We start from the raw sequence: 25,200 nt of genomic DNA, 5'->3' as shown, positions 1-25,200 counted from the left end.
CAGCAGTGGACTCACCTGTTCCCCAAACTTCTTATAAAAACGGCTCGTATACCTGTCTAATCCAGGTGATTTCCTGGGCTTGGCTCCCCGTATGACACCCATTACCTCCCCCAACGTGACCGGTTCATTAAGCTGTACTTGATCTTCTAGGGACAGAACTGATAAACAGACCTTGTCCAAAAAACTAGTCACCTCCCCAGCTCCCCCTTCCCTTCCATCGCTATACAGTCGACGATAATAATCTAGAAAACATTTGCCAATATCCGCATCTGTGACCTCTCCTATCTCGTATGATTGCTATAGAAGCTCTCACCTGCTTTATTTTAATATAACAAGCCAACTGGGCACTACACTTATTACTATGTTCATATAGAGTAGACTGAAACTGCTCACGAACTTGGTTATAGTCTTCCATCTGGAGCTGGGTCAACTCACCCTGTACCTTGCGCAATTGGGCCAACGTCCGAGAATCTGGGAATCGCTTATGCTCCAATTCAAGAGAAATCAAACTTTCACGTAAACTTAACTGTACTCGAGCTCTATGGTGCTTAAATCTGGCTCCCCACTTAATAAAAACTCCCCGCAGTACCGTTTTCAATGCATTTTAAAGGATCCCGTCGGACACCTCTCCCGTATCATTAAACTCCAAATAAGTAGCTATACATTGAAGGACTTCTGCCACCACCTCAGGCGCATTAAGCAGCAAGTCATTAAGTCTCCAATAATGAGTACCTCCCCCCGACACTACTCCTGCACAATCCACTGATACTGGGGCATGGCCCGAGACTTGAATACTCCCAATATCAGCCTCCCTGATCTTACCCCATTGATTCTTATGAACCCAGAGCCCGTCTATTCTAGTGTAAGTATTCTGAGCATGAGAGTACTGGGTATATTTACGCTGAGTCCCATGCAGAAGGCGCCAGCAATCTACCAACCCCAAGGTATGCATGAATGCTCAAAAGGTTCGTGTATTCCCTCGATAAGAACTCCTACCTCCCTTGGAATGGTCCAACCTCCCATCCGGTATCACATTGAAATTCCCCCTCCATAAATATCACCCCCTGAATGAACTGCAACAGCTCATCCTGCAGCTGACGATAAAAACAGCCTGATCCACATTAGGACTGTAGATGTTCACAATGGTCACCCATTGTCCCTGTAAGTTCCCACTCAAAGCTAGACATCTCCCATGGGGATCCCTATATACCTGATCAATGACCAATCCCAGTCCCCCTTTCACCAAAACCGCAATCCCGCCCTTTTTGTTGGTAGCATTCTGTCCCTGATGTGCCCAAACATGTTCAAACGCAGAATTCTGCAGTAAAGCTTCATCCCTTTGCCTCAAGTGTATCTCCTGTAGCATGCATATGTCCCATCGCATTCTCTTCAATTCCCTGTAAATGATACTCCTCTTCCCTGGACTGTTCAACCCATTAACATTTCATGACCCAATTCTAAGTAAATCCCAACCCGTCCCTAACCCCTTTGTTCCCACTCCAGAATCCACCTTTTTCCCCTCCCCCCCCCACTTGCTGATCTAGTAGATTCAAGATCAGCCGAGAAAAGATGAAGTCTCCCCCAAAAGGCATCTAACCCCCCATACTTCTCAAACACTCTATTCACATATTATATATGCTAGTATCTCCCATGCAACAGTTCCAAGATTCCCTGCCCACAAACCCCCACACAACACGCAAACTACCCAGCCCCAACTGAAGCCCCATACAATACAACCATACTTCCGAATACCCCCACTCAGGTTTCTCTCTCCCTCACCATTCAATCCACTCAATCACTCAGACCTCCTGACTTCATGCACACATCCCATATACCACCCCAGTACTGTCCAGGGAGCCTTCCCTTCCAGTCCACCACCCCCCCTCCGCTCTCCACCCTCTGTACACCCAAGTCCCCAAATGCAAAGATCCACAGGAAGAGGCTGTAACCGCTAAAGCCCCTTCTTCTGGATCAACTTCGGGGTCAGCTTTTTAGTAGAGCAAGTAACAGTACGCCAGGGCTCCACTGATCTACCCCCCTTCGTGGGGGTCACCACCGCTGGAATAGTGGGCAAGTTATTACATCCCAAGTCTTTCAAAGCCAGCCAAGCATCTCCTACAGAATCCACCTTGCGCGACTTGCCATTCACTGACATCTACACACCAAACGGGAACAACCATCGATAACCATGTCCCTCTGCACACAGCACTTAAGTCAATTCCTTGAATGTCCATCGTTTCTGCAGCGTTGCTAAAGCCAAATCTTGAAACACTCCCACTGTAATCCCATGCCATTGAAATTGCGGTCGTCTTCTGGCAGCTTGGAGTATTTTTTCCTTAACTAGATAGTCTCCAAAACAGGCAATAACATCTTTCGGTGCACCTGGTCGGCCCGCTCCCAGACCCCGATGGGCCCTCAAGAGAATAACAGATGCAGAGTCCATCTGCTCTTTGGGCCCCAAGAGTTGACTACAAAAGTCCTTCACCATTTTTATGCCACTTGTCCTCCGGTATGCCTTTAAAGCGCAGATTACTTCTGCGGGATCTGTTTTCCAGATCCTCAATTTAAGCCTATAGGTCTGCCAGCTCTTTCACCTGCTGCTCCATCACAGATTTAGTTTCCCCCACTGTCACTTCCAATCGGGAAACATGTTGCTTGGAGGCCTCAACACAGCCACCTAACTTCCCGAAGTTCTGCCATCGCTGTCTTCATGTCCTCCCGGACCCCCTTCATGTCCACTTTTAGGTCTTGAAACCAAGCTTCCAGTGTCAATTTCAGTGGAAAAGCACTATTCTCGGGCAAGGCTGAAACTGGCGACTGCTGGGACTGTCCTGGAGACTGCGCCATCTTAGTTTTCACCACTGGTGATGCAGGCCCTTTCACCATCCTTTTACCACTCTCAGGCTCGCTGAAATGGAACTTTTCTAGCCGCCTGCGACTCGCCATGCACTCCCACCGGCAATTCACCTGCAATCGGAAGTAATTCCGCTCGCGGGAAGCTGATAAATTGCGCTTAATAGCACGCCCCTAAGGAGCTCAAATTTTACCCTGCCATTCGGTAGAGTGACGTCACTTCCTCCTGCTGGTGGGGAATTGCGCTCTTTGTGGAGTGGGGGGGAGGGGGTCCCCTTGGCACCAGCATGGCCTTGATCGCCAAGGGTTCCATGTGGCTCTTATTAATCATATACAGTAAACTTCAATTATCGTATTGATGAATTCAGGGGGAAACTCTTGTCCAGGACATCTAGACAGCCTCTGTGGATGCTCACTAGCTCCTTTCTAGAGTTTTGCAGCAGTAGCATGGCTGAACTTCGCTGGGGATCCATCACAAATCTGACATGAATCTAATGTATATTGGCCTGAGGAGTCCATCACATCTGTTTTTGAGAAAAACTGAGGTGTTTTGAGGAAGATAGAGGCTTTATTTTCAAATATTGTGTGCAAGAAGCTGCTTGTGCTGAAGCTGCACACAGCTTACAGTGAGAACCTTGCTTCAACAAGCCTGGAATTTGGACTGTTTGTCTCCTCGGACTGCCTCTCAGGCCCCAACGAACCAGCCAGAGACCTGAACCTCCATCAGAATTTCGCACATGCAGACGAGGGAGGAAAGCAATTGGCCCCAGTCCTGGAATAACTGCCACAGAGTCACTCAGCCTTTGCTCAAGCCCACTGTAGACAAAACCTGAGGCAAGCCTTGCTCCCAAGGGATTTGTCCCTGAGCCCCCAAACTGTTAGTACAGGCTATCCAAGTGGGTGCATGCCAGAGTTTCTGCCCCTTGGAAGCAGAGCCTGAACCTTAGAGTCTGCATTCTTCTGCAGACAAAGATACCCCAATATTAGGATCCTCTGCAGCACCAAAAAAGCTTTGCAAACGGTAAGCAAAAAAACCCAAATTTAAATGAAAAATAAAAACAAAACCAGGAAAAAAGATAGGCTCCTACCATCTTGCTTGTAGAAAGACAATTGAGGAATTAGACAACAGCTCAGAAGGATGGGAGGCAGAGCAAAAGAATGATAATGAGGCTCTCTATAAGAATTCTCGTGAGAGGGGGTTGACTATCCGAAGGTTCAGCAATAAAGTGTCTGTCGCACTAGAATTGGAAATTATATTTGGATCTTTAAAAAAAAGGACTCTGCACAAAATTGCCCTTTTGATATGCCTGGAAATATTGGTCAAAACTGAATGCCAGGATTGTTATTCTACCATACACAGATCATTTCACCAACAGTTCTTTCACATCCTTGCTCTTCAATCAACGACACATTTTAAGTAGGAGAAAACAGAAAATAAACTAGCTTTTGTGGGAGTGTGTTTGGTTCCTCTGCATGCCTTAGTATTTTATAAATATACATAAGTGCCTAGGTATCTAATCAGTAGTGTTATATTCCATTATTTTTCAATTTAGAGTGGATTACAAGAACTCTACATTAAGAGGAGCACATATACTTAAAAATGATTGCACAAAGAGATAAAATATCAACAGCAAAATTTATCATAAAATAGATCTTTAAAACGTTAAGAAAAATAAGGAGAAATTAGGTTCTTACCTGCTAATTTACTTTCTTTTAAACCAGGGGTGTCCAACCTTTTGGCTTCACTGGGCCGCATTGGCCAAAAAAAATGTTTCTGGGGCTGCACAAATGTGCAAACGCTGCAGCAAGACACTGGAGGGAGCCGGCAAGACGGTAAACATCCGGGGGCAGCAGAGGAAAACACTGCATCACCCTCAACCTGGGCCGCACAAAATACTTCACGGGGCCGCATGCGGCCCTCGGGTCACAGGTTGGACACCACTGTTTTAAACCTTCAAGACCGGTACAGCTTCACTGATGGATAATAGCACACTGTGACCAGCAGGTGGAGATCGAGACCAAACTTTGGTTATAGTATAATAGCTGAAGCTCCTCCTCCTAAAACTAGTCCCCCGAATAGCCAAGCAGAACTGATAAAAACTATTATCATGAATAACAAACTAAACTAAACCTTAGGTTTATATACAATAGAGCTCATAATGGTTTAAAAAAATTAGAAGAGAAAACAAGTACAATATGAATTTGGAATAGTATGGAGAGGAACAGTATTTAAAACTTCGAAAATAGCCAAGTTTTCAGATGTTTTCGAAATAGTTGGAAAAAGTCCAGATTGCGCAGTTGAACAGGAAAATCATTTCACAACTCAGTAATTTTGAAAAGTAGAGAATTCCCTAATTTGCCAATGTAGATAAAGCACAGTTACTTACCGTAACAGGTGTTATCCAGGGACAGCAGGCAGCTATTCTCACATATGTGTGACGTCATCGACGGAGCCCGGATGCAGAAGACTCCCAAGCAGACTTACTTGTAGAAACTAGAAGTTTTGAGTCGACCACACCGAGCATGCGCGAGTGCCTTCCTGCCCAGCGTAGGATGCGTCTCCTCAGTTCAGCTAGCTAGCAAAGAAGCCAACCAGGGGAGGTGGGTGGGTTGTAAGAATAGCTGCCTGCTATCCCTTGATAACACCTGTTACGTTAAGTAACTGTGCTTTATCCCAGGACAAGCAGGCAGCCTATTTTCACATATGGGTGACCTCCAAGCAAAACAGAATGGGATAGTGGGAGTGTTGGCAATTTAGGAGAATAAATTTTGTAATACTGACTGGCCAAACTGGCCATCCCGTCTGGAGAAAACATCCAGACAATAGTGTGAAGTGAAAGTATGAACCGAGGACCAAGTAGTAGCCTTGCAAATTTCCTCAATAGGTGTAGATCTGAGGAAAGCTACAGAAGCTGCCATTGCTCTGACTTTATGGGCTGTGACTCTACTGTGTAGGGGTAATCCAGCCTGGGCATAGCAGAATGAAATACAAGCAGCGATCCGGTTGGAGATGGTACGCTTAGAGATCGGATGTCCCAACTTGTTTGGATCTAAGGAGACAAAAAGTTGAGGAGCAGTTCTGTGTGGTTTGATGTGTTCCAAATAAAAGGCCAAAGCACGTTTACAGTCCAGAGTACGAAGAGCTGATTCACCAGGATGAGAATGAGGCTTTGGGAAGAACACTAGAAGAACAATAGATTGGTTGAGATGAAATTCCGATACCACTTTTGGAAGGAACTTAGGATGAGTACGGAGGACCACCTTGTCAGGATGGAACACATTGAAAGGTGGATCAGCAACTAAAGCTTGCAGCTCACTGACTCTTCGAGCAGAAGTGAGGGCAATGAGGAACACCACTTTCCAAGTGAGATATTTCAGATGAGCCTTGTCAATTGGTTCAAATGGAGGCTTCATCAATTGAGCAAGGACAACATTGAGGTCCCAAACCACAGGAGGCGGTTTGAGAGGAGGTTTGACTTTGAAAAGTCCTTTCATGAATCTGGAAACCACCGGATGAGCAGAGAGGGGTTTCCCTTCAATAAGCTGATGGAAAGCCGTAATTGCACTGAGATGGACTCAGATCGATGTAGACTTGAGGCCAGAAGTGGATAAGTGAAAAAGGTAATCCAAAACAGAAGATAAGGAGGAATGTTGAGGCTCCTTATCATGAGAAAAACACCACATAGAAAATCTAGTCCATTTTTGGTGATAGCATTGTCTAGTGGTAGGTTTCCTAGAAGCCTCTAAATCGTCTCTGACAGGTTGAGAAAACTGAAGAGGAGTTATGTGGAGAGGTACCAAGCTGTCAGGTATAGAGACTGCAGGTTGGGATGAAGCAGAGATCCTTGACTCTGTGTAAGCAGAGAAGAAAAAACTGGTAGAAGTAGTGGCTCCCTGCTGCTGAGTTGAAGTAGAAGGGAGTACCAAGGTTGTCTCGGCCACCGAGGAGCAATCAGAATCGTGGTGGCATGATCGTTCTTCAACTTGACCAGTCTTGAGAATGAGAGGGAATGCATAGAGGAAGAGATTTGTCCATTCCAGAAGAAAAGCATCTGCTTCGAGGCGATGAGGAAAGTATATCCTGGAGCAGAACTGAAGCAGTTTGTAGTTGTGGGGAGCTTCAAATAGGTCTATCTGAGGTGTTCCCCACTGTGAAAAAATGTGACGAGGTGAGGAATGGAGTGTCCATTCATGAGGTTGCAGAAGATGACTCAAGTTGTCCGCCAAGCAATTCTTTGTTCCTTGGATGTAGACAGCTTTGAGGAAGGTGTTGTGGCGGATTGCCCAGTTCCACACCTTCAGAGCTTCTTGACAAAGGGAGGCAGATTCCGTCCCTCCCTGTTTGTTGACAAAATACATGGCGACTTGGTTGTAAGTCCGAATGAGGACTACCTTGTCGTGAAAAACATGTTGAAAAGTGTTGAGAGCCTTGAAGATCGCTCTGAGTTCCAACAGATTGATATGACATTGATGATCCGTACTGGTCCAGTGGTACAGAGATCATCGAGATGAGCGCCCCAGGTGTAGGTCAAAGAATCTGTCGTGAGGACCTGCTGATGAGGGGGCGTTTGAAAAAGCAAGCCTCTGGAGAGATTAGAAGAGAGCATCCACCAACGGAGAGACTGCTTCAAAGAAGGAGTGATTTATGTGTCGAGAAAGTGGATCGCAAACCTGCATCCATTGAGAAGCCAGGGTCCACTGAGGAATTCTGAGGTGAAGTCTGGCAAAAGGAGTCATGTGTACTGTGGAGGTCCGTTGGGTCGCTACAATAACCCCCTGATATGTGGAATCTTTGATGAGCCAGTCGTCTAGGTAGGGAAAAACCTGAAGACCATGGTTCCGTAGAGCTGCAGCTACCACTATGAGGCACTTGGTGAACACTCTGGGGGAGGAGGTGAGACCAAAGGGTAGCACTCTGAATTGATAAAGCAGATTCCCCAACCAAAATCTGAGATATTGACGGGAGGCCGGATGAATGGGAATATGAGTGTAGGCCTCCTTGAGATCCAGAGAGCATAACCAGTTGTTCTGCTCGAGAAGGGGATAAAGGGATGCCAGTAACAATATTTGAAATTTTTCTATGACCAAAAATTTGTTGAGAGCCCTGAGATCCAGAATGGGCCGCAGATTGCCCGTCTTGTTCGGAACAAGGAAGTAATGGGAGTAAAAAACCCTGTTCTGCTGTTCCAAAGAAGCTAGTTCGATGGCATGGAGACGAAGTAGAGCTTGAGCTTCCTGAAGAAGAAAGGCGGTCTGGGATGGACTGGAAGGATACTCTCTTGGAGGAAGCTCTGGTGGAACCTGAGTGAAATGAAGAGAGTATCCTTCCCTGATGATGGACAGCACCCAGAGGTCGGATGTAATTGTCATCCATCAGTGGTAAAAATGATGGAGATGACCTCCTATAGGGGGAAGAGAAGTCAGAGAAAGAACGATAGAGGTTATGCTCTGTTGTAAACAGTCTAAAAGGCTGTGAAACCTTAGATGCAGCAGAAGGTTGAGATTTTTGTTGCTTCTGAGGCTGCTGTTTCTTAGGAGGAGGGCGAGTGTAAGGAGCCGCCCTTGGAGCAAAACGCCTCTGGTAAATGGGAGGAGGACGTGTAGACTTGGCAGGAGTTGGCTTTGGCTTAGATCTGACAATAAAAGCAAAAGATTTTTCATGTTCAGACAACTTCTTGGTGGCTACCTCGATAGATTCATCGAAGAGGTCATTTTCTGCACAAGGAATATTAACCAAGCGGTCCTGAAGATTAGGGTCCTTGTCAATGGTACGAAGCCAGGCAAGGCGACGCATTACTACAGAGCAAGCAGCCGCACGGGCAGACAACTCAAAGGCATCATAAGACGATTGAAGTAGATGTAGTCTGAGTTGTGATAGAGAAGTGATGACTTCCTGATATTCAAAGTGTTTTTGAGTGTCTAAATAGGTAAGAAATTTAGGCAAAAGATCAATAAGGAACTCAAAATAGGTGACAAAATAGAAATTATAATTGAGGACTTTAGAGGACATCATGGCATTTTAAAAGATGCGACGCCAAATTTGTCCATAGTTTTCCCTTCTCTTCCAGGAGGAACTGTGGCATAAACCTTGTAAGGATGGGACCTCTTCAAGGAGGACTCCACAAATAGGAATTGATCAGATAACTGTGAATTCTCAAATCCCTTACAATGGAGAGTTTTGTATCTGGAGTCCAATTTTCCTGGAACAGCTGGAATTGCATAAGGAGTCTCCAGGCATCTGGTAAAAGTTTGAGACAAAAGCTTGTGACTAGGAAGCTTAAGTGACTCTGCCGGAGGTTGAGGAAGATGCATGACTTCGAGATACTCCTTTGAGTATTTGGAACCAGCATCCAGTTGAAGGTCCAAGTCCACAGCCATCTGACGAAGAAAAGAGAAGAAAGATAGCTGATCCGGTAATGCTTTGCCTCGAGAAGGACTCAAGGTCGTCGAGGCAGCTTGGGTCGAAGATGAATCTTCGACTGGAAAAAAGGCCTCAAAAGAATAGGGAGACTTGGACGAGACTATGGAAGCCGATGAGTCCTCGAGGTGTAGAAGAGGAGACCTTGAATGAGGAGTCTGCGGTCTAGTAGAAGTAGGCGGAGATCGAGGCTTAGTTGAAGAAGGACGCTACTTAGAAGAACTATGCCTGGAAGGATGCCTCGATGAAGGTCTCGATCGTCGGTGAGACCGGTGCTTGGAAGCAGATCTCGAAGATCTAGGAGACTTTGCCTCTGAGATGGAAGCAGCCGATGCCACCAAAGAATGGATAGGACTGGAGGCTGTAGAGCGAAGCTCCAGAGGCTTGATGGAGGAACCTCGATGCACTCCCAAGACTCTACTCTTTGTATGGAGTGTGGATTCCTGCCGAGGCACTTGCAAAGAATCTGCTCCTTGCTTTACGTGCTTAGATGCCAGACCAGACACTTGCAGAGACTCTGCTCCCTGCATAGAGTGTGTAGACTCAGACTGAGGCATAGGAAGAGGCTCGACCTCGAGGGAGTCTAAAGAATGCCCAGGCTGGATTAGAGGAGCTAGCTTCGGTCCCATTTTGGTGAGGAACTGAAGAAATTGCTGTTCTAACATGGTCTGAAAGAAGCCGGCAAAGATGGATCCGCATCTGAAACCTGACCACTTGCCTTGACTGGAGATTCCACCGAGGCAGTGGAAATGTGCTTCGACTTAGAAGTCTTAGGCACATTAACCACTACCGGCGGAACTGTCTGCTGAGCTATCTGACCTGAGGAAACAGGGGGAAAATGTAGCAGACGTCGTCGAGGAAAGAGCTGCTGCAAACGAAGAAGGTCTGATGAAGCTCGAAGTCGAAGCGGTGGAGGCAGGAGGGCCCTCGGTCGAAGGAGGGCTTCGAAGTCGAAGACATGGACGAATCCATCTGGAAGAGCTTCTCCACCGAAAGTTGACGTTATAAGAACATAAGAATTGCCACTGCTGAGTCAGACTAGTGGTCCATCATGCCCAGCAGTCCGCTTACGCAGCAGCCCTCTGGTCTAAGACCAGCACCCTAACTGAGACTAGCCCTACCAGCGCACGTTCTTGTTCAGCAGAAACATGTCTAATTTTGTCTTGAATCTTTGGAGGGTGTTTTCCCCTATAAAAGCCTCTGGAAGAGCGTTCCAGCTTTCTACCACTCTCTGGGTGAAGAAGAACTTCCTTACGTTTGTACAGAATCTATCCCCTTTCAACTTTAGAGAGTGCCCTCTTGTTCTCCCTACCTTGGAGAGGGTGAACAACCTGTCCTTATCTACTAAGTCTATCCCCTTCAATATCTTGAATGTTTTGATCATGTCTCCTCTCAATCTCCTCTGTTCGAGGGAGAAGAGGCTTAGTTTCTCTAATCTTTCACTGTGCGGCAGCTCCTCCAGCCCCTTAACCATCTTAGTCGCTCTTCTCTGGACCCTTTCGAGTAGTACCATGTCCTTCTTCATGTACGGCGACCAGTGCTGGACGCAGTACTCCAGGTGAGGGCATACCATGGCCCGGTACAGCGGCATGATAACCTTCTCTGATCTGTTTGAGATCCCCTTCTTTATCATTCCTAGCATTCTGTTTGCCCTTTTTGCCGCCGCCGCACATTCTGTGGACGGCTTCATCGACTTGTCAATCAGAACTCCCAAGTCCCTATCTTGGGAGGTCTCTCCAAGTACCTCCCCGGACATCCTGTATTCGTGCATGAAATTTTTGTTACCGACATGCATCACTTTACACTTATCCACGTTGAACCTCATCTGCCATGTCGACGTTTAAGGGCTCCAGGTTGAAGAGTAGCACAGCGTTCGCATGACTTCGGATGATGTTGTGGCCAAGGCACTTGAGGCACCTGGTATGAGGGTCCGTGAGAGAAATCAAATGTTTACACTGGCTACACTTTTTGAAGCCTGTCGCTGGTCGGGACATAGAAGGAAAAACAGTTGCTGCAAGGTCGAAGCCCCTGGGCTGCGGCTGAGCGGCCTGCTCCGGCAGCCGAATGGAAGAACTGAAAATGTTTTTATTTTTTACTCAAAATAAAATAAAGAACGTACGGACAGCGATTCGTGAAGAAAAAAACAGAAACCGCGGTGTAGAGAAGGCACGAAGTGAAAAGTTAAACGCCGAGAGTCAAAGACGGACTTCTCGGCTCTGCGGAAAACTGAGAACTGAGGAGACGCACCCTACGCTGGGCAGGAAGGCACTCGCGCATGCGCGGTGCAGTCAACTCAAAACTTCTAGTTTCTACAAGCAAGTGTGCTTGACAGGCTTCCGCATCCGGGCTCCATCGATGATGTCACCCATATGTGAGAATAGGCTGCCTGCTTTTCCTGGGATAACGTCTTTTGACATTGGAAAGGAGATATTAGGCAGAGAAGCACAAAAAAACCCACTCCATGTGCAGCACATCACTTCTCAAAAATACGCCCAAACATGCACATAAGCCCGAAAAGTGGAAAGTCTCCAGGACCCCAAGAGAGTGGAGACCACTTTATCTGAATAACCCTTCTTACCTAGGTGTTCCCGCTCAAGATCCAAGCCATAAGACAAAAGGGACCTGGATTGAACATTGGAATGGGACCCCGAGTCAGAAGATCGGGCGAGAGAGGCAGAGGCAGGGGATCTGCCACCAGATGATGAACCAGATCCGCGTACCATGGATGCCTGGGCCAGTCCAGGGCCACCAGGATCACGCGTCCAGGATGCCGAGCAATGCAAAGTAGAACTCTGCCCACTAGTGGCCATAGAGGGAACACGTACAGAAGAGCTGCCATTGGCCACAGCTGAACCAGAGCATCCAGCCCCTCAGCCTGAACATCCCTGCGATGACTGAAGATGCGGGGCATTTTGGCGTTGACACTCGTGGCCATCAGGTCCATGAGAGACTGGCCCCAAGTCTGCACTATTAACTCGAAGGCTGCAGTATTTAGACACCACTCTCTGGGATCTGACCTGACGACTGAAGAAATTCACCTGAACATTCTCTACCCCTGCTATGTGGGAAGCAGAGAGGTCCAGAAGATGAGACTGCCCAGACCATGAGCATAGCTGCTTCCTGCGCCACTAGATAGCTTCTGGTGCCTCCCTGACGATTGACATAGGCCACAGCCATGGCATTGTCTGAGAGCACCCGAACAGATTTGCACATCAGGTAGGACTGGAACGCTAACAATGCCAGACGGATGGCTCTGGTCTCCAGAACATTGATTGACCAAGACGCCTCCTCTGGAGACCAGCTGCCCTGAGTAAAGCGACCGAGACACTGAGCTCCCCAACTGAGGAGACTGGCGTCCGTGAGAAGCACCGTCCACTGAGGCTGACCCAGACTCACCCCTTGCACCAGATGGGAGGACTGTAGCCACCAACTGAGACTATGACGCGCCAATCCCCGAAGAGGAACAGGAAAATAAAGACTGTGCCTCTGGGGTGACCATCTCCAAAGCAGAGCATACTGAAGCAGATGCACATGTGCCTGCACCCATTTCACTATGTCCAGGGAAGCCGCCATTGACCCGAAGACCTGGAGAAAGACCTGTGCCAACAGAAGGTGAATCTGCGATTGCAACTTGCACACTCGGGCAACTGGGAAAAAATCCTTCACCAAAAGGTGTCGAATAAAACCCCAATGTACTCCAGCCTCTGTTACGGAGCCATCCAGCTCTTGGACAGGTTGACAATCCATCCCAATGACTGTAGGAACTTTATCACCCCAGCTCTCCTGGAAAGACTCTGCTTGAATTAACCAGTTGTCTAGATAGGGGTGATCAGGAATGCCCTCCTTGCGCAACATTGAGGAGACCTGAAGTATCTATTCCTAGAGCTCGTCCCACTGACACATGCGCACCATGGACACATCCTCACCAGCAGATGGAAGTGCAAACCCGCCGCTAATGGAACCCGTCCCCCCAAAAGGATCCTGGAGATCTCCAAAAAAGTCCAGGTGGCCAGGTCCTCATCCATAAAATCCTGCTCCTCACGAGAGAAATCTTGGTCCCAAGAGACCCGCGACCACTTGGACGAGATGGGAGCAGTAGGGGGACGCAACTGGCGCGGAGAGGGGGCGAACCGGAGAGGACGTCGAGGGCAAACCCCTCCTCCCCCATAAGTGGAAGCAGGACCCCCGGCTGCAGTAATATAAGCCTGACATAGGACTAAAACAAAATCGGAGGAAAAACCCCTGGTGGCCAAATGGGACAGCAGGGGACCCAACAGAAACCTGCCCGTCTCTCCAACACAGAGGGAAGGTCACCTGAGGCTACAGAAAAAAATGGAGCTGCTTCCCACCAAAAACGGAGCTGAAACGACCATAAAGCAGTTACTTACCGTAACAGGTGTTATCCAGGGACAGCAGGCAGATATTCTCATTGATAGGTGATGTCACCAATGGAACCCTGGTACGGACCACTTTAAAAGTGCATCGCCACTTTAAAAATTCAAAAAGTTTGCAACAGCCCGAACCGCACATGCGCGAGTGCCCTCCGCCCGACGAGGGTGCATGGTTCTTCAGTTAAGATATGCCAGCTAAGAAGCCAACCCGGGGAGGTGGGTGGGTTGTGAGAATATCTGCCTGCTGTCCCTGGATAACACGTGTTACGGTAAGTAACTGTGCTTTATCCCAGGACAAGCAGCCAGCATATTCTCACTGATGGGTGACCTCCAAGCTAACAGAGATGGGATGATGGGAGAGTTGGCCAAAGAAAATATAATCGGAAATACAGAGTGGCCAATAGTGAGAAGTGAAGATATGAACTGAGGACCAGTTGGCAGCTTTACAGAGGTCCTTAATGGTGTAGATCTAAGGAAAACAACAAAAGCTGCCAGGACACTAACTCTGTGGACTGCAACACGATTTTCCCATGCCAGTCCAGTCTGAATATAGCAGAATGAGATGCAGGCAACCAGCCAGTTGGAAATCGTTCTCTTGAATACAGAATGCCCTAACTAATTTGGATCAAAAGAAAAGTTAGGGATAAAATCGATGTGGCCTTGACCGGTTAATGTAGGAGGCCAAAGCCCGCTTACAGTCCAAAGTATACAAAACAGGTTCTCCAGGAGGAGAATGAGGAAAGATGAAAAGTGACTTGTAGAAGAGACTGTGGACATGTACGCAGAACCACCTCATCATGATGAAAAACTGTGAAGGATGAATTTGCCAGTAATGGTTGTAACTCACCGACCCTGAGACAAAGGTGAGGGCAATAAGGAAGACCACTGTCCAGGCAAGAAACTCAAGATGAGCTGCGGCCATTGGTACAAAAAGTAGCTTCAACCAACTGGAAGGAACTACATTAAGGACCCAGAGGACACGAGGAGACTATAGGGATGGTTTCACAGGGGAAAAATCCTACCAGAAACCTGGAAACCAAGTAGAAAAGGCTACAGCCCAAACGACAGGGAAAGGCATGAGGAGTGGTATACATGAAAACCCCTGTCATGAATCTGGGAGCGAGAGGATAAGCAGGAAGATGTTGAACCTCAACTGACAAAAGGAAAAAATGCAAAAGCACTGAAAAAAAAAAATCTGAGAGTGATAGACTCGAGACTAAAAGTAAATAAAATAAGAAAATAAACCCTGAGCAATTCCACTAAGTAGGAATGTGAACATGAAGATCAAGAAGACACCAAAAAGAAAACCCTAGACTACTGTTGATAGAAACATTGTTAAGTGGCTGGTTTCCTGGAGACATCCATAAGATAACAAACAGGCTGAGACGGAAGCAGCCTGAAAAAAATCAACTGACAAGGGAAATCATTACAGATTGGAATGGATCAGAGACTTCTGAGCTGGATTGAACCAAAAAGGGAATATCAGAAGAGGAACGGGCTCCCTGAAACTGAATTGAAAGAGAAAAGAGAACCCATGTTGCCTGGTCCACCATGGAGTAAAGAGACATATGGTGGTTACTTCTCTCTGGAGCTTAAATAAAATGCTCAACAAGAAAAGAAAAGGAGGGAATGTATATAAAAACATGCCTGTACAATCCAGAAAGAAAAACAACTGCTGTCAGACTGAGAAGAGAGGAAAGTCTGGAGCAAAATCGGGGCAACTGATTGTGAAGAGACACAAAAAAGTCTACTTGTGGAGTGCCCCATTGATAGACAGGAGTTGTAGAGTTGAAAGTCCAGTCGTTGAAGAATTCTGCTGAAGATTGTCCGCTAGGGAATTCTGCTCCCTATTAATGCAGACAGGCAGCAAGTAGATTGTAAGCTGTCGCCCAAGTCCAGATAAGCTGGGCCTTCTGACACACTAGAAGAGAGCCCGAGCATTCTTGCTTGGTTATGTAGTACATTGCTACTTGATTGTTCGTGCAAAGGAGGAGGACTTGATGGCAGAGTAGATGATGGAAAAACCTGGAGGGCATAAAAAAGCACTGAATTTTAGGAAATTGATGTTAAATTTTTCATTCTGTTGGTGGTCCAAAGACCCTGAATCTACAGATCCTCCATATGAGCCCCCCCTGCATAAAAAGATGCATCAGTCATGCTGACCATGTAATGAGGGGACAAATAATAAAGGAGACCTCTAGACAGATTAGAGGAGATTATGCATAAATGAAACGACTATAGATGAGACAACGTCATAGATATACATGCTTGAGAGACGATCCATTGTTTGAGACCACTGGGAAGCAAGAATCCACTGAGGAGTACAAGGATATAGTCCTACCTGTGATATAACATGAACAGAGGCTAGCTTCTGAGATCAGACACTCGAAACCAGACCAGGTCTGTTGGAACAGAAAAGAGGTGCTGAAAAACACAGGCACTGTACGTGTAAGCAGAAAAAGTGGTGTAGACAGCATAGGGATCTAGGAAGCCCATTTGACTAACAGGTCCCTAGCCTTGCCCATTCTGCCCAGAAAGATAGAGGCCTATACACTAGCCTGTAGAATTGACTCCATCAGTAGGGATTAATTTGGTTCAAAAATCATATCAAAAAAGGTTCAAATAAGATAGCCTAACATGGAGGGCGATGATGAGATCAGACACTCGAAACCAGACCAGGTCTGTTGGAACAGAAAAGAGGTGCTGAAAAACACAGGCACTGTACGTGTAAGCAGAGAAAGTGGTGTAGACAGCATAGGGATCTAGGAAGCCCATTTGACTAACAGGTCCCTAGCCTTGCCCACTCTGCCCAGAAAGATAGAGGCCTATACACTAGCCTATAGAATTGACTCCACCAGTAGGGATTAATTTGGTTCAAAAATCATATCAAAAAAGGTTCCAATAAGATATCATGAACAGAGAATCAAAAAAATCCTTGAATAGTTAACTAGAGGTCAAGGAATATAAAAATCCTGTGGCTCAGAAGAACCATGATATGTTTGGCAGAAATGGTTTGAAAAAGAAGCAATTGCTGACACAAACAGAAGAGAGTCTGAAGACGATCTGGAGGAAGAAACGCTCTCATGAGAGTGGTGTCTAGGATTGCCCCATGAATTATAGACATGATTACTTGGAATTTAAGTTCAAAGCCTAGAACCAGAAGAAAAAAAAGATGGTCCAAAATGTTGCTTGGACCACTTCCTGAGAAGAAACAGCCTTGATGAACAGACGTTCAGAAAAAGAAAAGACCTGAAGGCTGTGTAATCAGAGAGATGCGGCCAGCACAATCAGACACTTCGTGAAGACTCTGGGAGAAGATGCCAGACCAAAGGGAAGAAACCTGTAGGACCTTGTACTGGAAATGGCAACGGCTGAGTTGAACTCAAAAGTACATTCTATCAGCTGAAGGAACTGAGATATGTGAAGGCTTCTTTGAGATCCAGGAAGCATAACTATGAATGAGGAGAAACGAGTCCTGAAGTACCTCTCGATCAGAAGAATAATGAGATCTCTAAGATCCAGGAAAAAACTCAGTCCTCCAGTATAGTTAGGAATCAAGCAGAAATGAGATCAGAATCCCCAACTCTACTAATTGACGTTTGATGATAATCAGCAGAAGAAAAAAGGGAGGACTGTGCAGAATCCAAGACAGACTCTCTTGGAAAAAAAGGGTTAAGAGCAGGATGAAAACATTGAGTATAGAAAACCTGCCCCATGAAGAAAACCCAGATAGCAAAGGTCTCAGCAATGCATGAGGAACTGAAGACAGCCTCCAATGAAGATAGGAAAAAATGTAACTGCAAATCTTCGTTGAGAAGAAGACTGAGGTGAAGGGGAAGAAAACTGTTACCGGGACTCACCTGGGCTAGTGGACAGATAACTGCTGAGTAGACACGTCCCAGCATGGCCATGGAAACACCCAAAAAGGACATCCTCCAAACAAGGCGTATTTGCTAGCCTAACATGGAGGGCGATGATGAGATCAGACACTCGAAACCAGACCAGGTCTGTTGGAACAGAAAAGAGGTGCTGAAAAACACAGGCACTGTACGTGTAAGCAGAGAAAGTGGTGTAGACAGCATAGGGATCAAGAAGCCCATTTGACTAACAGGTCCCTAGCCTTGCCCACTCTGCCCAGAAAGATAGAGGCCTATACACTAGCCTGTAGAATTGACTCCACCAGTAGGGATTAATTTGGTTCAAAAATCATATCAAAAAAGGTTCCAATAAGATATCATAAAAGAGAATCAAAAAAAATCCTTGAATAGTTAACTAGAGGTCAAGGAATATAAAAATCCGTAAGCAAGGAAATGACTTTGCAAAGTCAACCGCTAAGAAAATGGCACAAGGTGCAGACATACCCCTAAAGGATTTTGAAAAAAGAAATGCTTAACCCTACTGAAGTGGAAAGGGAAGCATGTGGTGAAAAAAACCACCGCTTCAGGGAGATTTGAGACTTGCTAAAAAATATTCCCCCACTTCAGAGATTCAATCCCAAGTATACAGAATCAATGTCAGGGAGTCGATGTTGAAGGCGGAAGACCGTTTAATGTCTGCAGTGCCTTTCCCAACCTGATTGACACCGACGCAAGCAACGTTAAATAAGGTCGGTGCCGTGTCATGAAATGTGTCGGGACCGATGGAGACTCCTGTGTAAGTGTCGATGTCGAGAACTCAAACCTGACTGACACCGGAGGAGTCGGTGTCAAGATAAGTGTCGGCACGCACAACTGAAAATACAGCTGGACATGCATACGAAGTACTAAATGACATCTGATGTATAAGAGAAAAAACACCGGTATCGTTGGCTGCATCACTGTTACCAACAGTGCGGTTCGACATCCAGAGATGTAGGTATAAAGGCACACCTAGTCCATTGGCACCATCATGGAAATCTGGTGTCAATATAGTAGACACCGGTGCCGTAAAGGTTGATGCCCATAAAAAAAAGGCTCAGAGTGTACCGACACCCGAGGAGCCCGTGTCATGACAGAGAGTGAGTTGCAACTGCTCCCGAAGCTCAGCAAGCAGAAGTAGCTGCTGAAGATTTTGCATTGGTACCGCTGGCTTTTGCGCCGGTACCTTTGGTGCTGCTCCACGCTCCGAAGATGAGTATACCCATATCGAGGCACTCATCGATATCGAAGCGGAGCCAAAGAAAGGGCTAATCGAGGTTGGCAGGACTTGACTTACTGCTACAATGACCTGAAGCCCAAAAGAGAAACCTGCAAGCCAACTTACCCAAATAGGATCGAGCGCGAACAGCAATGTCAGTGCGGGCTGGAAGAGCGATACCAGATAGTACGCTGGGCACCGGATTACTGATGTCGGCGGGTGTCAGATTCCTGGCGGCGCCGAAGGAAAACTGCTTCTGAAGAATCCACATGAAAATGCGCTGGTAAGGAGAAGGCCTGCCTCAGGAGTCTTGAAAATCACAAATGATGATATACAAAGAATGTTACCACTCACATAGGTCTGTCCCAATAGGGAATGTTTTAGCTTTCGAATTCAACTGTATATTGACTAGTGCAGAGCATCTCGTAGCAGCGGGAGGGCACTCGCGCATGCACGGTTTGGGCTGTCTCAAACTTTTTGAATTCTTAAAGTGGCGATACACTTTTAAAGTGGTCCATACCGGGGCTCCGTTGGTGATGTCACCCATCAATGAGAATATTCTGCCTACTTATCCTGGGATAATCAGAGCTCCAGAGGCCTGTAGCATCTGTGAGGCCTGAACCGCCTCAGCAGCTAAAGCAGGCAAACTGGCAGCAGCTGTAAGGGAGTCCCCAGCCACTTCGGCAGTAAAGGAATCCTTTCTACCCTGACCGTCTGCGGCTGGGGGAATCTCTGTTTGGGAGGGCAAGGGAAGACCGGGCTTCCCTGCTAAGTGTTGCTGGTTAGCGAGGCACTCGCAAAGGAGATCCCTGGATGCCGGCACCCGCTGCCGACAAGGATTTCCCTTCACGGCAGCCTGCACAGCACTTGCACAGACTGTCTGCGAGCGCCTCGCATCTGGAGCACAATGAGCAGAAGGATTGTGAAGACCTGCAACTTTACATAAACACGCTCGAGCAATGGGCCGTGACATGGCAAATGAGGTTTAACATGGAAAAGTGTAAGGCGAATACAGGACGACCGGTGCGGTATTCGGAGAGACCCCTCCCAGGAAAGAGACTTGGGAGTACTGGACAACAAGTCGATGAAGCCGTCCATGCAATGTGCGGCGGCGGTGAAAAGGGTGAACAGAATGCTTGGAATGATTAAGAAGGGGATCACGAACAGATCGGAGAAGGTTATCATGCCGCTGTACAAGGCCATGGTACGCCCCCACTTGGAATACTGCGTCCAGCACTGGTCGCTGTACTTGAAGAAGGACATAGTACTACTCGAAAGGGTTCAGAGAAGAGCGACTAAAATGGTTAAGGGGCAAGAGGAGTTGTCGTACAGTGAGAGATTAGAGAAACTGGGCCTCTTCTCCCTTAAAAAGAGGAGACATGATCGAAACGTTCAAGATAATGAAGGGAATAGACTTAGTAGATAAAGACAGGTTGTTCACCATCTCCAAAGTAGGGAGAACAAGAGGGCACTCTCTAAAGTTAAAAGGGAAGTTCTTCTTCACCCAAAGAGGGGTGGAAAACTGGAACGCTCTTCCGGAGGCTGTTATAGGGGAAAACAGCCTCCAGGGATTCAAGACAAAGTTAGATAACTTCCTGTTGAACCGGAACGTATGCAGGGCACTTGTCTTTGACCTAAGGGCTGCCGCAGGAGTGGACTGCTGGGCACGATGGACCACTGGATTGACCCAGCAGCGCCAATTCTTATGTTCTTAAAGTGCTCATTGTGCAATACGCAACCTAGCTAGAAAATAAATTGCCAGTTGGCAAAAAAAAAAAAAAATACAGTAAATAGAAGGGAAGGCTCTCTTCAGACTGGCACAGCGTCAGGATTTTTTGGGGTTTTTTTCAGAACAGACTCCATTGGCTCTCTAACCCAGAGGCCTGACCGGTATCGGGTGATCAGGCTGCCGGCTAAGGCACCTCTACAAAAACTTGGGGAGGGAGAGGAATGGGGGGAGGGATCCAACTTGAGACCTGTCGGGTTTGACACCCCCAAAGGTCGGACAGACCCCCAAACAGGACCTGTCCAAGCTTCAACTGGCACCAGAAAAGGGACCAGGAGCCCTAAACAAATTCCAACAGCCCTAAGAACTGGCACAGTTCACCTTACCATCTGCTGGAGACTGAGCAAGGACTGGTTTTAGGAGGGGAACGTCAGCTATTATACTATAACCAAAGTTTGGTCTCAGTCTCCACCTGCTGGTCACAGTGAGCTATTACCCATCAGTGAAGCTGTACCGGTCTGGCAAGGTTGATAAAGAATATATGACTTCAGAAAGACTATAACCAACAAACCACAATGGAGCTCCAAAACAGTTGGCGTGCAATTTTATTAGTGTGCAGTGTGTGTCTGTGCTTTCATGGTTGATTTTTCTAGTGTTTGTGAACAACTATTTTTTTATTCATAGAAAAAATTGCAGTTATGATTTACAAAGGCTCCTGAGGCAGGCCCTAGAGGCCGAAACACGTGCGTGTCAAGCCACTGAACTACATTGTGATTTGACCAATAAAATTGCACACCAACTGTTTTGGACCTCCACTGTGGTTTGTTGGTGTAGAGGTTTTTCTCCTGGTTTCTGTTCTGACATTATATCCTTCTTCTAAAGGAAGACTGTTCCATGTTTGAACTGCCTGACAAGAAAACGACTGTACCAGCTGACTCTTCCTAATTAATCTAAAAACAGTTTAAAGCTAGTTACTCCGTGCAGTAATAAAATTACCTGGGATACATAAAAGAGGTGTTAATTGTTTGGGAGCATTACCATATAAAAACTTAATCTTGTATCTAATTGGAAGTCAATGCAATTTGCGCAAAAGAGGTAAAGCCCTTCCAAATTTTCTAACCAAAATGATTAAGTCTAGCAGTTGTTTTTGACAGAACTGTAATCTGATAAACTCAGAAGTAATCTAAGGAAATACATTTTTACTGAAAGGGTGGTAGATGTATAGAATAGTCTCCCAGTAGAGGTGGTGAAGACAAAGACTGTCTGAATTCAAGAAAGAGTGAGACAGGCATGTGGGATCTCTTAAGTGGATACTGCGGATGGGCAGACTGGATGGGCAATTTGGCCTTTATCTGGATGGGCAATTTGGCCTTTATCTGCCATCATGTTTCTATGTCTCTTATTTTCAGATCCCAGGCTTATGCTTTGCAAACATACCCATCTGCTCCCAGTAATGACTCCTCGCTCTTTGCAGGGTACAAAATGCATTCGCTCATTTTGGTGGATTCAGAGTCCTGACTGGCGGACATCTCATTGGCAGAGATAGAACTTGGCTGTTCAGTATCTTCATTTCTGGTGGATCCCAGATCCATGCTCTCCATCTGTTATAAAGAAAAAAGTTCACATTTTCCATTAAGTATAAAATAGAAGAAACTGTCAAATGCTTCATGCATCCTAATAGACTAAATAGAGGGTCAGTATACAATCCTAGCTGCCTGCTGCTTTACCACACAGACCAATACAACAGAAGTTCAGGATTAGTAGGTTTGAACAGAAATTAAATAAGCAGATTATTTCCAGTCCAGTAGTTAACAGCTCTTTACTGCTATCCAAACACAATTTTTGCCTCTCACTATGTGTTCCACCTGTCCTCTATACACTGTGCCAGACAATTTACCATGGAGCAGCTGTCTTGCTAGATAGTCTTGTCTATAAAAGGCAATCCACTAGCTCATTGTATGAACGGAGATATAACTGGAAATTCCCAAAGTGAAAATTGCTCATAGTCATTCTAGATAAAGATTTAATCTTTCATGACCAGATAGCACAGTTACTTCCTGTAACAGGTGTTATCCAGGGACAGCAGGCAGCTATACTCAACATGTGGGTAACATCATCCACGGAACCTGGATGCGGACAGCTTCACAAGCAGACTTGCTTGAAGAACTTTAGAAAGTTTGTGACTGCCGCACCTCGTATGCGTGAGTGCCTTTCTGCCCGACGCAGGGTGCACTTCTCCTCAGTTCAGATAGCTAGCAGAGAAGCCAACCAGGAGAGTGGGTGGGTTGTGAGAATAGCTGCCTGCAGTCCCTGGATAATACCTGTTTCGGTAAGTAACTGTGCTTAATCCCAGGACAATCAGCAGCCTATTCTCAACATGTGGGTGACCTCCAAGCTAACCAGAATGGGATAGTGGGAGTGTTGGCAATTCAGGAAAATAAATTTTGTAACACTGCTTGGCCGAAATGGCCATCCCGTCTGGAAAAAGCATCCAGACAACAATGCGAGGTGAAGGTAGGGGTAGATCTAAGGAAAGCTACTGATGCCCCCATGGCTCTAACTTTATGGGCTGTGACTTGACTCTGTAGATGCAGTCCAGCCTGAGCATAGCAGAAAGAGATGCAAGCAGCTAATCAGTTAGAGATGGTGCGCTTTGAAATTGGATGTCCCAACTTGTTTGGATCAAAGGAGACAAAAAGTTGAGGTGCAGATCTGTGTGACTTAGTTCTTTGCAAGTAGAAAGCCAAAGCACGCTTACAGTCCAGAGTATGAAGAGCTGTTTCTGCAGGTTGAGAATGAGGCTTTGGAAAAAACACTGGCAGTACAATGGATTGATTGAGATGAAATTCTGAAACCACTTTGGGTAAGAATTTAGGATGAGTACAGAGGATCACCTTGTCATGATGAAATACTGTGAAAGGTGGGTCTGCAACTATAGCGTGCAACTCGCTGACCCTACGAGCAGATGCGAGAGCAATGAGAAAAATTACTTTCCAAGTGAGATATTTAAGATGAGCCGAAGCCATTTGTTCAAAAGGAGACTTAATCAATTAAGCAAGAACAACATTGAGATCCCAAACCACTGGAGGAGGTTTGAGAGGTGGTTTGAAATTGAAAAAAACCTTTCATAAATCTGAAAACCACAGGATGAGCAGAAAGGGATTTCCCATTGATAGGCTGATGAAAAGCAGCAATTGCACTGAGGTGAACTCGAATGGATGTGGATTTGAGGCCTGATTGAGACAACTGGAATAGGTAATCCAAAACTGAAGACAAGGAGGTAGATTGAGGCTCCTTGTGATGAATGGTGCACCAAGCAGAAAATCTAGTCCATTTCTGATTGTAGCATTGTCTAGTGGTAGGCTTCCTGGAAGCCTCTAAAATGTCCTGTACAGATTGAGAAAACTGTAGAGTGGCAGTTAGGTTGAGAGCTACCAAGCTGTTAGGTGTAGAGACTGCAGGTTGGGATGAAGTAGAGACCCTTGACTCTGTGTAAGCAGAGAGGGAAAAATTGGTAGAAGTAATGGCTCCCTGCTGCTGAGTTGAAGTAAAAAGGAGAACCAAGGTTGCCTGGGCCACCGAGGAGCTATCAGAATCATGGTAGCATGTTACTGTTTGAGTTTGACATGTGTCTTGAGAATGAGAGAGAATGGAGGGAACACATAGAGAAACTGATTCGTCCATTCCAGGAGAAAAGCATCTGCCTCCAGTCGCTGAGGGGAGTATATACTGGAGCAGAACTGAGGCAGTTTGTTGTTGTGGGGAGAAGTGAAAAGATCTATCTGAGGAGTCCCCCACTGAGAAAAAATGTGATGAAGAGGCAAGGAATTGAGTGTCCATTTGTGAAGTTGTAGAAGACGACTCAATTTGTCCAGCATACAGTTTTTCTCTCCTTGAATGTAGACAGCTTTCAGGAAGGTGTTGTGAAGGATTGCCCAATTCCAAACTTTCAAAGCTTCCTGGCAAAGAGGGAGAGATCCTGTGCCTCCCTGCTTGTTGAAATAGTACAAGGCGACTTGATTGTCTGTCCGAATGAGGACTACCTGGTCGTGAAGATGATGCTGAAAAGCTTTGAGAGCATTGAAGATCGCTCTGAGTTCCAACAGAGGAAAGGAGAGACAGGGGAGACATGATTCAGACGTTCAAATACTTGAAGGGTATTAACGTAGAACAAAATCTTTTCCAGATAAAAGAAAATGGTAAAACCAGAGGACATAATTTGAGGTTGAGGGGTGGTAGATTCAGGGGCAATGTTAGGAAATTCTACTTTACGGAGAGGGTAGTGGATGCCTGGAATGCGCTCCCGAGAGAGGTGGTGGAGAGTAAAACTGTGACTGAGTTCAAAGAAGCATGGGATGAACACAGAGGATTTAGAATCAGACAATAATATTAAATAATGAACTAAGGCCAGTACTGGGCAGACTTGCACGGTCTGTGTCTTTATATGGCCGTTTGGTGGAGGATGGGCTGGGGAGGGCTTCAATGGCTGGGGGGTGTAGATGGGCTGGAGTAAGTCTTAACAGAGATTTCGGCATTTGGAACCCAAGCACAGTACCGGGTAAAGCTTTGGATTCTTGCCCAGAAATAGCTAAGAAGAAAAAATTTAAATTGAATCAGGTTGGGCAAACTGGATGGACCATTCGGGTCTTTATCTGCCGTCATCTACTATGTTACTATGTTAGATTGATGTGACACTG

General features: G+C 46.2%; 1 protein-coding gene across 7 annotated transcripts in view; it reads right to left on the bottom strand.

Annotated features, from left to right (window-relative positions):
- The window catches only part of LOC117365282 (WD repeat-containing protein 62-like), a 442,332-nt gene that overhangs the window by 115,924 nt on the left and 301,208 nt on the right, over positions 1-25,200 (bottom strand). For all 7 annotated transcript variants that reach the window (XM_033955506.1, XM_033955511.1, XM_033955512.1 and 4 more), the window contains one exon: positions 21,941-22,104. In XM_033955506.1, coding sequence (XP_033811397.1) covers positions 21,941-22,104 — 164 coding nt within the window. The remainder of the gene's footprint in view (positions 1-21,940; positions 22,105-25,200) is intronic.

Source organism: Geotrypetes seraphini, chromosome 8, assembly GCF_902459505.1.
Source record: "Geotrypetes seraphini chromosome 8, aGeoSer1.1, whole genome shotgun sequence".
Classification (NCBI taxonomy): Eukaryota; Metazoa; Chordata; class Amphibia; order Gymnophiona; family Dermophiidae; genus Geotrypetes; species Geotrypetes seraphini.
Note: the sequence above shows the minus strand (reverse complement) of the source record. Positions and strands in the feature narration are given on the sequence as shown.